We start from the raw sequence: 14,343 nt of genomic DNA, 5'->3' as shown, positions 1-14,343 counted from the left end.
AAATAAGTAAAGTTATAATAGTAAGCACTGTAAACAGAAAATATTATTTATCAATTTTTAAAATTGAGTTTTCTTTATCTTTCAAAACTTCAGAATTGTTTTCAATTACGAGTCTTTACTATTAATTTTTACCATAAAGTTGTTTTTCGAAACCTCTGTCGTCATACGAAATAATACTTTTTGTGCGAATAACATGTTATTTTCATAACTGCTGTGAGTTTACAACAGTCATTCATAACTGTTAGAACAAGATTCATGACTGTTAGATCAAGTGTAACCTATCTAAAGCCAGCGTTGTCTGTGCTTATTCAATGGCGCATAACGTCATTAGGTAGAAAAGCCTGCATGTTTTGGGCACTTAAAAATTCTCACAAACTGAACATAAGGCAATGATTTTGATCATTTTCATGTAGGTGAAAAAATGTCGCCAAATAGACAATTTTTTTAAAAAGTGTAATTTTCTTTGGCGATAGGGCTTTAAAAACTATAAGTTGTTCGATTCGAAGCAACACCTCCTAGAAAAGAGTAGGCCTCTGCACGGGTTACCATAAATGTCCTTTAGTAGTCCAAACGTAATGACATATTTCGTATTTTCAACCACTGCGCAGCTTAGTACCCCGAACGTAATGACATCTTTCTTATTTTTCATCAACTGCGCAGTTAACTTCGTCACATCGGACTACTAAATTGATCCGTGCTGAGGCCTTCAGACTTCTAGGTGTTGTTCGAAGCCTGATAACCTGTGTTCGGAAAACTTTATTTTTTGCAAACTCTTTCGCCTCTGAAAAAAAAATCCATACAGTATTAGTGCTTTAAATTTGAAGCAAAGCTATAATTTAAACTATGTATACCATCTTGCTGTAAAGAGATATCTAGGCTTTAGCACGGCATAATAACTTACATATTTTAAGAGTTATTAAACTTTCTTTGAAATCGCGAATTTTGGCTAGCTTTTTCCAACCGGGATAAAAGTTACCGAAATCGGTGAATAATTCTCTATGTTGCAAATTTTTATGTACGCAAGCAAGGTAGCGTTGTAGTAAATTTTCAAATATAAAAAATTAGGTAATTAACGGTTTTATTTTTGAAAACCGTAGTTTTCTATATACTAACGTTTTGCGCTATTTTCATTAAAAACATAAAAACGCTAAATTAAGTTAGGGAGCCATGGTGGCTCAGGGGATCGTCTCTCAATGAGTGGACGAGTCTCAACGGTGGCTGATTGATACATATTCTGCACCCGGCTCTCGCCGACCACAGTGCTGACCTAAAATATCCCCAGTGGATGAGGAATTAGGGTCCCTTTGCCGTCGGGCTAATCGTAAGAGCTTATCGTGGGTTTCCTCTACTTGTAACGCAAATGCGAGTTAATTCCATCAAACAGTCTACTAGTTTCTCCCTATGCTTGATCCAGCAGTTCCCTCGTCTTCTGACTTAGGTTCAAAATTACAAGCTACGGAGTTGAACATTGGTAGTAGTAAAGTTAGAATTGGGTCGCCTATTTAACGCCGGTTATATAAAATAAAGATAGGATAAAATTAATCTAACAGTCGTGAGTAACTGTTGCAAACTCTCACCAGTTATAAAAATAACACATCAATTGCAGAAAAACGCATTTCTCTTAACTATATAGAAAAATGTAGTCTTGTGAAAGGGGAAAAAAAAAACTTTTCGGTAGTTTACTTTTCAGATTTACTGAACTTATACTGTTAAAATATATTTGATGTTGATAATTTTGTATCCAAACTCACGTTACTATGGTAACCGATAGATGAAAATGTTAGGTAAAGGATCCTATATTTTTTTTTTATCAGTGTGCTTATTGCGGTTGTGTAATTTTTCATATTTAACTTAGTGGGCTTGTGCTATGGGCTCTTAATATTTAACTAACGTAAGTTAAAATCTGGTAACAAATTTGATTTTTTAAATGAAACGAAACCAGTAATAACGTCACTTGAGCCTTGGTCGCTCAGGGGATAGAGCATTCGCCGTCCAATATGGTGAACCGGCTTCGAATCCCAGACATGGCTTGTCCATACGAATTACGCACCCGGCTCGCGCCGATCATAGTGCTGACGTAAAATATCCTCAATATAAGATGGATCTTAAGTTAGCCCCCTTACTGTCGAGCTAACCGTGGGAGGTTTCCATGGTTTTCCTCCATGTAATGCAAATGCAGATTTGTACCATCTAAAAGTCCTCCGGAAGGCAAATTTCTCTCAATAGTTGATCCAGGAGTTCCCTTTTCTCCTGGATTGGGTACAAGATTATAAAGCAACGCAGTTTAACATTAGTGGTCGTAAACCCAAAATTGGGTCTATTGTACAACGACTGGAAACTTACCTGCTGTTTTGCAACATGAATATTTACCTGCCATTTGATATAAGAACATTTAACGACTATTTTGCAGTATGGACGTTTACTTGTCACTTTACATTGAAGAAAATACAAGCATTAAAGTATAATCTTCAGTGCAAAAAGAGAATAAAATTGCTCCTGAAAAAAAAAAACGGAACCGAAGNTGTACAACGACTGGAAACTTACCTGCTGTTTTGCAACATGAATATTTACCCGCCATTTTGCTATATGAACACATCTGAAATGTACTGAATTGTAAAATTTAGCGTTGGCTTCATCTACTAAAATTTCATCTTTTAGTGCAAAAAAAAAAATTACTGTGTTTTAAATTTATCGAAACCAGCATGCAATTTTAAGTACTAAAATTTATGGATTTATGAATTTTAATTATCCTTATTACGAAATTTGTTTGTTCTTATTACACTAAGTAGTGTAGTTACTGTCGATTAAAAAAAGAAAATTCGTTGCAACTGAAAACTAAAATATTTTTCTGTGAAGTTTGTACAACCCTAACATAATATTTCAATAAATATTTATGAGTTTCGAGCATTTGCTGTTTAGCCACTAGTGGTGACCAACTTGGTACAACTAAACAAACATAGAAGTCGGTCACTGAAGATTCAAAATGTTAAATATTCTTTAAATATCCACATGGATAAAATGTATTCGTTTCAAAATGCAATATTAAACTTGGGGACTTTTACAAAACTTGTTGTGTCTGGGGAATTATAAATTCGTCTTTTCCGAAGTATTTTTCCGTGGGTTAAATATTTCGTATCGTTTGAAGACTTTTAAAATCGTTTTAATACCTAAGGGGTAAGGGAACAATCTGAGGCCTAAGTAAGTTTGGAGCATGTAATCGAATTTTCAAAGCCTTTGAAATATGATATTGATTTTCTATTTATATCTTAGTTTTCTCTTCTGGTTTACTGTTAAAACTGGGTGAGAAATGTAATATTTTATAGATCCCTTTGTTATTATGGTATCTTTCTTTTTTATCCAGCCTTTTCAACAAAATAATAAAATAAAATTATTGGAAACCGATAATTGAACTTTAAAAAAAAATCGTCTGCGTATTTTCTTGATTAAACATAAAAAACTATTTCTCCCTTATCTCAGACTCGTTGGAATGATTTCACGATTTTAAAAATATATAATATGTGAAAACAGTTTTTTTTTTTAATTATTTTTACTGAAAGGAAATCTGGAATTTAATAAAATAAAAACTATTTTTATCTGGGTCATGTTTATTTTTTACAGCTGTGGATGAAAATGAAAATTATTAGTGTAGCGACTTAGCTAAATAAGAAATGATAGTGTATTATTTGATAAAAGCATACAATTTTAACATCATTAGTGCGTGCTATTAACAGGATTTTAGAGTTTGGCAGGGAGGTCAAACGATTTAATGTATCGAAGGAAAATTAGTCTTTTGACGTGCGTGGTAGAATTTCTAAGCATAGCGGTAAAAAGATAACTTAATTGGTGGTTACCCATACCTTGTTTTTTAAAAAATGAGATGGGGTTAAGAAGGAAATTATATTCGTTTTTCTGCATTTATTCGAAAAATGTATGAAAATGTCTTTTTATTTAAAAGTTTTTCGTATAATATTGCTTATTTAAACAGCAAAAAAATATTTTTTTCTTAAAGATTTTGTCTAATTTGGAAAACAACAATTTTTATATTTTTAACCCTTTGAGGCAAATGGAACACCGATGTGTTTTTAATATAAATATATTTTTTCTTATTAAATTTTTTTTATTTTATGATTATAATTGCAAGCAAAAATATGTTTTGGTACTTATTAACTATCAAAATACAGTCTACTAATAAAATCTGTTAGGTTATTGGAATAATATTTGTACTAAAATATAAAAATTCACAAAAAAAAAGAAAAAATAGTTTACATTTTTTTATTTATATTTAAAAATTTATCAATATTTTTGTATATGAATGAAATTCAAATTATCAATATATAATGAATATATGAATGAATATCACTTTTTCAAAAATGTATCAATTTATTATAATACTGATTTTGCAAATTAAAGAAATTTCAATGATGGATAGCCGTTTCTCTCAGATCTAAATTAATGCAAATTTGAAAAATTGTTTGGAAGATTTTACCTTTAACGCAATAAGTAATACGCTGGTGTTTAATGCTGTATTTCATAACCATAAAATATTAAAATGCTATATATAATATTTTTCACTTATTTTGACCTTAATTAAAGTAAAAAAATAGGATAAAAATAATACAAAATAATTGAAATTCTACGTCAATGGTTTAATCCCCTCAAAATACTTTTGAGGTCGAAAATTTAACAGTATTATACAAAAAGTTTAATTCCCCTTAAAAGTTTATACACCCGCTGTTGAAAAAACTTTACCTATCTGCAAAACATGTTTTTCCTTCATTTATGTCATGCAGAGCCAATTGAGCCAAGCAGAAATTTACCCTTTCATCTGCTTTCAGTAAACAAAATAATTTATTTATGAAAAATGTTAGGCAATACATAATATTGCGTAAGATTGCCCACCACTGCCTTTCTTTGGCATCTGCAAGGCAGACATGTAAACATTGCAATAAGTAATAATGGAATTTTTCCTCTCGTTTATTTCCGTTGTTCAGAACCCAATTACTGAGGCTTTTTCTGTTGAAATCGCTTACGTAAGAAGCATGCTGGGAATTCGGCATTCGTGTTGCCTATATTCATTCACTTAGTTTTCTAGGATCAACTGGTGGTATTGGTCTCGCTTGTTACTTATTTATTTTTGCTGTAATGGAAACGTATTGTTAGTCATAATGTATTTGTTCTGGTCTCCAGTTTCGTTTTGTTGTAGGGGTGCTTTGGCGATAAGAGTTTGAAAAATTGTTTGCTAAGCAAGCTGAAACAATAGAAAATTGTCTTACCATTTCGCTGATATTATACTCTATATCCGCGGAGAGAATTCGATTAAAATTAAAAATTTTAGACACTTAAAATGCGTGGTAGAGTTTTTTAAAAAAATTAATGGTTAATTTCCAATTATTTTTATTGTAAAAAAAGGGATACTCAACTATTACGAAATTTTTTCGTGTTTGACGAAACCGTTTCTATTCTCAAAGAACATTTTTTGTTCGATTGACGAAATGACTGTCGTCATTTTTTTTTTAAAAAAAAAGGAAAAAAATCTTATATACATTAATCGTATTTAATGTACTAAATTTTCTAATAATCTCTTTGTCATCGGAACCATGGTGGATCGATATCACCATTACACAAGGACAACTAGAGCAGGGAGATAAATTTACATTGAAAGCAGGATTCGAACCTGGGGTCTTCGTGATACGAAAACCAACTCCTTGACCACCCTACAGACGGATTGCATTTATCTTCGCTTAATTTTCGATCGTCTAGACTTCATTATAGTTAACAATTTCCCACACTGCACTAGGATTAGGTTATTAGTTGAAAAAACATTTTCATCCTATATTTGAGAGTTTTATCATGAATCACGTGATTTTTGTGGCGAAATGATTTTTCAAAATGATTTTAACAAAATACAGCTCAAGGATTGCTTACTTAATCATCTAAAGTGAGAATTTTATTTCTGAGAGTGTGTGCCAACTACAATTTAAAATTTTTTTTGATTTAAATCCCAGAGCACTTCGTTTCAATTAACAAAGCGTTAGCGGTTGTTTTGTTTTAGCCTACAAATTTTATAATAAAATAACTGGCACATTGTTATTTTTTGGATTTAAACAAAATTTTCGCTTAAGGATTATATAATTTGCAGTTTAATTTATTTGACATTAATATCTAGCCCAAAAAATTTTCTATGTATGATAGGTACCTACACGAAAAAAACAAATGGTTGTATTTTTATTTATACTATTTTGAACGAGTTAAGTAAATTCGTATCAAATTTTCCTATTTTAAGTCATGAACCTATTAATGCCCCGCATCGAATGAGAAAAGTTGTAGTGCATATATTTTTATACCCAGTGAATCTTTCTTTGTTTTCTAACACATTAGCTTTTAAGAAGCCCCTGTTCTTTGACTTCATGACGATTTTTAATGTTCATACAGTTAATACTCATGTTAGAAACTATATCGTGCATAGTGCAAAAAAAGATAATACTTAGGTATTATTTTAACCCTGAATAACTTTTGATCTAATGATCTGATCCTCCACTGGATAACAATAAGAGAGTAGCCCCTCTGAGGTCAATGGGAAATAAGACCCATATTTTAGTTAAGAAATTTTTGAAATGCGTGCCTCAGTCATTTTTCTTTTTGTTTGCTTTTTAAAAATATAAACAAAATTTAGATAAAAAATAATCTGCCATTTTGAAGGATTTCTGCTACCCGGGGGGTACAGACGGAATCTAAGTTTAGATATCTCGCAGTAACAAGCATATGACTGAATTCCAGCTCATAGCTCACTTTCTCCTAATTATTTTTATTTCAAGGTTCGCACAAATATCCATATATGACCTATTTATCGAATTTTTTTTTCCTTGTACGCTTTGATTTTTTTTTTCTTTCTTTCTTTCTTTCTTTGCTCGGAAATACCGCCTCTTTGCGTTCGACAGCGATACACGAAATGGCGTGCAGTTTTCGATAATATTGCATTTTAAGTCAAAAATCGATTGTTGTATGCCGATAAGAGCGAAATTTTCTTCAGTGTATGAAAAAAAAAAGTGTCCTATCAAGAAATGTGATATTTTGTATATGTTTACTCTTGGTTGTGAAGGAAATAATTGAAGAGGGGGTGGAAGAGGGAGGTATGTAACATTTTAAAAAAATCTAGTTATTTTCGTTCGTAAAGTAATGTTTTAAGAAAATGACTTTTTCAGGTGCGTTTGTGTTAAAAATTTGCGTGATATTGTTAAACTTCGAAGAGTTGCATTTTGTTAAATTCACAGTTTCGTTAAAAAATACTTTGTCAGCTGCAGCTAAATATAATATTTTTGATCTAAATTAATACCAAAAAGAAAGAAAAAAAGTATGAAAAATATGTTAAAGAATGTGTTAAATAAAAATTCTGCGTCAAAGGGTTAAGGATGCCATTTATTTCAACGGTCGTATTATTATTCAACACGCCTTAAAATTTTTAACTGCGTAAGAAGTGAGGCAAGGAAGCATTTTAAGCTGCACTAAAAAAAGTAGTTAATTAGAAGTGGAGCCCAAAATTTCGACTTCAACAGAAGCGCTATTTATGCTTTTATGGAAAACACATAAGAATTGGCAATTAAATTAAATCGATGAATGTTAACAAGTAAATACTTAATGAAATTTATGAAGATACATACGCCTCTAGAAATAAAATTGGAATAAAAGTTAAAATTCTTTTCCGTTTTAGAGAAGTATGTATGTATATATATATATATTAGCACAAAGAAGAATTCATAAAATAAAATAAATCTAAAAATTTAATGGTAAAACTTAAAGGTTCTCTTCAGGACGCATTCCTTCAGGATATTAAATGCGATATTTCAAAATAAAGAATAAATATTTCAAAATTTATATCCTTAGATATAAATTNATAATATAGGAACACTGGTGTCTCATCTGCGCCAAAAAGGTTAATATGGTGCTAATACGAACTTCATTATCGTACTTCTTAAACTTGATACATTTTAACACCTTATTATAGTTCTAACAACTGATATTACGGTTCTAAGTTAAACAATTATTGAGAGTCTACGATTCTGATTTATATGAGATTGTTACTTTCAAATAAAATTTAACTTTAAAAGTATAAAATGTTAATTCTACTGAAGAAGAAGAAAAAATTTCTTTGCTCTAATACTTCTAAAAACAAATCGATCTCACATTGAAACATTATACTTTTTTAAAAGCTCTGGAGTTAAGCTAGAAATTGAAGGGTAGCAGACGTAAATTGATGCTATGCTAACCCATTCATAACGTTCGATAAATAAGCTTTATCGAACACATCATCCATTATGTTCAAGACAAACGTCTCCGACATAAATGTATTGATTTTTTTTCTCTCAAAATTTTGGTCATCATACAAACTGTCGAACTCTCTTCGCTATAAATGTTCTAGTTTTTATTTTATGGCACTTTTTTTTTCACTTTCACCTTGTATTCATAACCTTCATAACTAGGCTTTCGTGTAAAAAGTTTTTCTTTCTTTTTTCGTTCAATGACAATTTTCAGTCTGTTTCTACTATTTATTACCATATGTATTTTTGTTCAATGTCGATGGTACGATATAGCAGAGGTTCCATATTTTTTTTCTTCGGCTTTTGGAACCCTGAATGCAGACCCATGTAATAAGCGCATGGTGCGTAGCGTTTTTAAAAAGTATTTAAAAGTGCCTATTTTTGATTTACGTTTTTTAAAAGCCCTTAAAGGTGCTTATTTTATTCGGGGTCTGTAAAAAGTGCCTAATTTTCTACCTTTTGAAAAGAGATATTTTCTTTGTCATGTCGATTGTCGTCGTAAATTACAAAAAAAATGCACGATTTTCTCCGCAATATTTATCAGAGTTGTTCTTATCATGATTATGTAAAGTTTTTGAAAATGTTTTTGAATTTTATTGATTTTATGATTATAAAATAAAGAACTTTATAAACGATAGAAAAATTTTTTTTTATTACTGTGCAGATCCTAATTATGATTTTTTTTTTTTGGAAAGTGATTAAAAATATTTTTTGAGTGCTTAAAAAGTACTTAAAAGGTGCTTATTTTTTGTTGAAAAATCTGGCTACGCACCCTGAAGCATGAACACCGTTCGCAGAAATTTTTTTACTATCTCAGAAGAAAAAAATTTTTTTTAAAAAAATCCGCCTTTTCAAAGACTGTTTTTCTTTTTTCAAATTTCCTAGAAGAAAAGAAACATTCATTTTTACGCTTTTTCCGTCAGTGCAAAAGCGATTAAAAATTACATTCACATGATTTAAAATCACACATTGCAATTCTACTTACGCGATTTAAGATCGCACATCGTGTTTCGTATTTTCACGATTTTATATCAAATATCGCGTTTTGTATTCGCTTTATTTAAAAGCCACTTTTATGGATTCGTGTTCAAGTGACTCAAAAATTATGTATCGGAATTCGCATTCACGCTATTTTAATATCAATTATCGAGATTCGTATTCACGTGATTTTTAAAATAAAATATCGAAATTAGTATTCACGCTCTTTTAAAATCATAGATTCGTATTCACACAATTTAAATAAATAAATAAAACTTTGCATCGATATTTTTATTAAAACGTTGAATATATTCTGTCGATAAATGCTTCCTACATATCCTTTTTTCTTGCTAGAATATCGGAAATTTTTTCCATTATTTAAAATGTGTTTTCGCACATAACATTTTTGAATTTCCATTTTCAGTTTTTTTTTTTTTTTTTCTCCAAACTCATCCCTGTGGTGTGATGAATCCATATAGAGTTCTATAAAAATTAGACATTTTTTTAAAAAAAACCTTTGGTTTTCAAAAATTTTTGCCAAAACGAGCGTTAGCGATCAGGTGTGGATCCTTCAAGTATATCGTAGGTCTTTTTTGTAAAAGTATTTTCTAACAGAAACGAAGAACATTTCTTTCCCTTGTTTATTAAATAACTTATGCATTTTTCCTATTATTAATCTGTAATTATGTAACTTTCATTTGTTAATGTATATTTTTAACAATTTAATCTCTTACTAAGGACAGAATAAATTATCCGACGTATATCTGGGCTCGGACTAAAATTCTACTAGATCTGGTAGGCTCAGACCTTCAAAAGTGAACCCGAACTCGTCTCTATTTCCTTCAATTTTCGCAAGAAAGCGATGAAACGTTAAACTGTTAAATATAGAAATTTTTTACTCGCTCGATTTAATTAATAATGCAAGTATCTTTTTTATTTTATTTGGAACATGTACCAAGACTTTAATCATTTTAAATTTCCCTAAATTACTGCTGAATGAAATGAAAAATTAATTGGAATTTTAATTTAAATATTAAAATTCTATCAGTCATAAGCAAAATCTAGTTATTTCCTCTCTCTTTCCAATTTATTCTTCAATTTGTTCTTTTTTTTTGGGGGGGGGGGAACTAAGTGTATTCCTTTTAGAAGTTCTTTAATAGCTACTGTCATTCACATGTGTCGGCCCTTTTTATAGAGATAGAAAATGTTTGTTTACATCATTTGTCGACTGTTTGCTGATTCAGTTTGAAGATTTCAAACTTTCCTCCGCACTTCTGAAAATGTGTTTTGATGCTGTGTGATGTATGCTCGAGATTTTTCAGAAATTGCTTTGAATTGATAAGTTTGTTGTTGTATAGTTTCTTCTTTCAATGCTACGGATGGTGTTTTCAATATAAATGTAAACAACAATAATCTCAACCTGCTCTACTTCCGGCTAGAAAGTATACAGCTGCTTACTACACCTTATTCTGCGAGGCGATATTTTCAAACAGATAAATTTTGTTTTTAATGAAAGAAAATATGTAATTTCTGATCTCAAATCCGCTGTATTTCATAAAATATTAATGATATTAATAAATTCTGGTGAGTTAGAAGTAAAAATTTGTCTTAGTTATTTATAGATGTAGTGTTAAAAAAAGATGACATGGTTGCTAGATAAGTAAAGAACTCGCGTTTTTGGCACTTCCGATTTGGCCTCTTTTCTCTTGTTTATTACTGTTTATTCTTGTTGCAAGCCGTGCTTTATCGTATGTTAGTGTTAGCACATTGTTCGAGCAGCGAAATTAAGTTCATTTTACATTAACATTTAGGTAACACCTCTTTAATATTCGTATCAAAAATTAATATAAAAAATACAAGTGAATGGCAAATCAAAATTAAACAAAAAAAAAGCTATGTGAATCAAAGTTAGGGAAAGAGAAACACCAAAACCTGTTTTAAAGAATTCAAAGGGGAGTTGAAAGACGATTATTAGAAATAATTTAAGTTTCACCCTGCAATCAAACGTATTTTGATCATCCTGACAGATGTGTCAAATTCTAATTGAACACTCTTTCTTTTCTCGTATAAACATTGATTTAAATAATATGGATAAAATGAATAGTAATACTTTTATGCGCTCTATGTCGTTTTCCTTCGTAATAAGGATTCTAAAAACTTACAAGCATGGTTTTTACGAAATACTTAGCATAAACTCTACTTTGTCTCTTTCTACGATATAAGTTCTGCTGCCCATTTTTACGATATATATAAATTAGCTCTGTTCCGTTTTACAATAATTAGCTCTACTGCTTTTTTATGGAATCAAATAACTGCGCCGTACTTTTATTCGTTCTATATCCGTTTTACGACTTTTAAGAACTTAGCTATCCTTTTCTACTAATTTAATCCTTATTTACCTTTTCTTCACCTATTTAAAAAAGCTCTGCTGTTCATATCTATGGTATTTAGAAGCTCTGTTGCCCTTTTTTACGGTAATAAATACATTATATTTATCCTCTTTCTTCTAGTTTTGCATTTTGTTGTATTTTGACTGTATTTTTTTCTAAAGTAATTTACATTTTTCGTAGTATTTACGCTGTATTCCCATAATATTGTTTTATTGTGGAAAAAGAATATCACCGAATTAAAACAAAATTGTTGTTGCTTTCAAAAATTTCATGAAACTATTTCATACTTTTTCTTGTTTTATATCTATATTTTATTATACTGTTAAATTGCACAGAACCCGCGCTAAGCATTCGCCAACTCGCCAAATGCGATAGAATCGTAAAGTTGGCGGGAAAAAATGTGTTTTGTCGAATGATTTTTTCTACCGAAAAGAAATATATATTTTACCTTCAATCCTGTGTAAAAGAAGAAGAAAAAAATCGACAGAAATTTTTCTGAACAAATTCCGTATTTTTTACTCGATTACAATAATTTCCGCTAAATACATCTCAGATGTTGTAATAAACGAGAGAGATTATGTAAGCATGAGTCAAACTACCTTAAAATACAGATTACCACATTCATTGCCGATTCACGCGATGTCAAGCAAAAAAAAGAAACTTCCTACTGTTTGTATCAATAAAACATATTATGTGGTAGCAAGAATGTATACAGAATATGAGGCAGATTATGAATATTATCATCATCCTAAAATATTTTCAGAATATATATTTTCTCGTGACAGTAACGTATACAATAGCGTGGTCATAACATAATGTTGCCTAAGAAGTTATCAAAAATTAACCCAACCTATTCTTTTTTCGTCCTTTCTCCCATTCATTGCTCCCCAACTGCTAAATACTCATGATTTGAATTTGCATTTTATAAAATAATTCAATTTGTATTTTGATTTGAAGTTTTCTATGTTAAAAAAATCAATCATAAGAAATTGTTAAGATTTGACTTTGGCTAAGAAATTTGATATTTAGCTCATTTGAAGACCTTAACGCGGGCTCTGTTCATTTAGAATTACTACCTAATAAATATTAAATCTAACGGTTAGGTGACATTTTCACAGAATTTAAAAAAGAGAAAAAAAAGGTTTACTGATACTGTTGTAAGTAACTGTTGAGAATGAACTTTAAAAACTGTATAAGGAAATTTGCTGTTTGTTATTATTTCGGAATAAGCGCACCTACTATAAATTTCTATTCTGTATCTTGCAGATTTATAAAATATTTCATGATTTTTTTTTACTGTATTCTTATTTAGATGAACATTAGAAATTGAATTTTTTTTTTTTTTTCCCTTGCAGATTATGAATTCAGACGAATACGGGCTAATGATGCAACATACAATGCCCTTTTTAACTACGCGGTGAGTACTCAATATAATGATCTACAATGATGATGTATGTTTAACATGTTTTTCAATAATGTCTTGATATGTCTTATTTCAGAACAATTATATTAAAACATCAAAGTATACCTTCCTGACATTTGCCCCCCTCAATCTTTTTGAACAATTTCAGAGATTGGCAAATTTTTACTTCCTTTGTCTATTAGTCCTCCAGGTAAGTGTCATTTCTTTTATTATTAAATCATTTCTACTCTTCTAGGTGAAGAAAATTAAAAGGTCATTTATGTGTTAAATTCTCATTAATTGTTTTTTTTATTCATTTAGCACGGTTCCCAGTAGATCACCGAAGTCAAGCATCCCTGGTTGCGGTCAGTGTGCGGGTGGGTGACCACTTGGATCAGTCTGCGTAGGGACCGAGGGTGTGCGGTATGGGTCCTCGTAAACTATTTTACCGTAAAGTGCTCGCCTTCGCGTGCAGATCGTCAAGCTACCGAAACGGGGCTGCCATCCCCTCTGCAGAGGATCAAAATTGCGATGGCATGTCTTCGGATCATCCTCAGGGATGCTTCCCAGACCGTCGCCAATAGCCCATTGTGCAGCTCTAGTGCGACGTAAATGAACAAATCAAATCTTATTTGTTCAGTTTGTACCCTAATCTTCTTTTTTTTTTTAAGATTTAGGTTGCACTCTAATATTTATAGCTACCTTGAGTAAAAATCGCTTCTTGTCCTTTTCTTATTATCAGGGCTCGAAAAAACTCACAAATTTTACCCGTCCCCGAGGACGGCTTGTCCAGCAATGCACCCTTCCTCCTTTGAAACTACCCCGTCACATCCAAATAAATAAAAATATAATTTTCTCTTATTTATTACAAACATTTATATAAATTGCACAATTAATTAGTAGTTACTAGGATTACAAATACTAGGATTGCATTATACAGTAATAAAAGGAATACTAGGTTACTAATAGGAACCTAGTATTTCTTTTATAAAATAATTTCTTTCTTTTTATGAAATAATTTCTTTCTTTTATGAAATAATTTAAATGACCAATGTCAAGTTATCTGGAATGTCAATTTTTCCGACTGCGTTTTTTAAATGAATCAAATATGACGTTTGCCAGTTCCACAATCAAGCTAATGATTTACAGAGGTTTCTGCACAAAAATCTGAAAGCGGTTTTCCATTTAGGTAGATGTTCATAATTGCGTTTAACGCTTCTTGTTTAAGACCAGTACGTAATGTTTTTTTTTTTTTTGT

General features: G+C 30.7%; 1 protein-coding gene across 3 annotated transcripts in view; it reads left to right on the top strand.

Moving 5' to 3' along the window:
• LOC107447625 (probable phospholipid-transporting ATPase IM) overlaps window positions 1–14,343 on the top strand; it is a 187,480-nt gene that overhangs the window by 136,252 nt on the left and 36,885 nt on the right. For all 3 annotated transcript variants that reach the window (XM_016062579.3, XM_016062578.3, XM_016062577.4), the window contains 2 exons: window positions 13,039–13,100; window positions 13,183–13,296. In XM_016062579.3, coding sequence (XP_015918065.1) covers window positions 13,039–13,100; window positions 13,183–13,296 — 176 coding nt within the window. The remainder of the gene's footprint in view (window positions 1–13,038; window positions 13,101–13,182; window positions 13,297–14,343) is intronic.

This window comes from Parasteatoda tepidariorum, chromosome 6 (genome assembly GCF_043381705.1).
Source record: "Parasteatoda tepidariorum isolate YZ-2023 chromosome 6, CAS_Ptep_4.0, whole genome shotgun sequence".
Classification (NCBI taxonomy): domain Eukaryota; kingdom Metazoa; phylum Arthropoda; class Arachnida; order Araneae; family Theridiidae; genus Parasteatoda; species Parasteatoda tepidariorum.
This window is presented reverse-complemented; position numbering and strand designations above follow the sequence as displayed.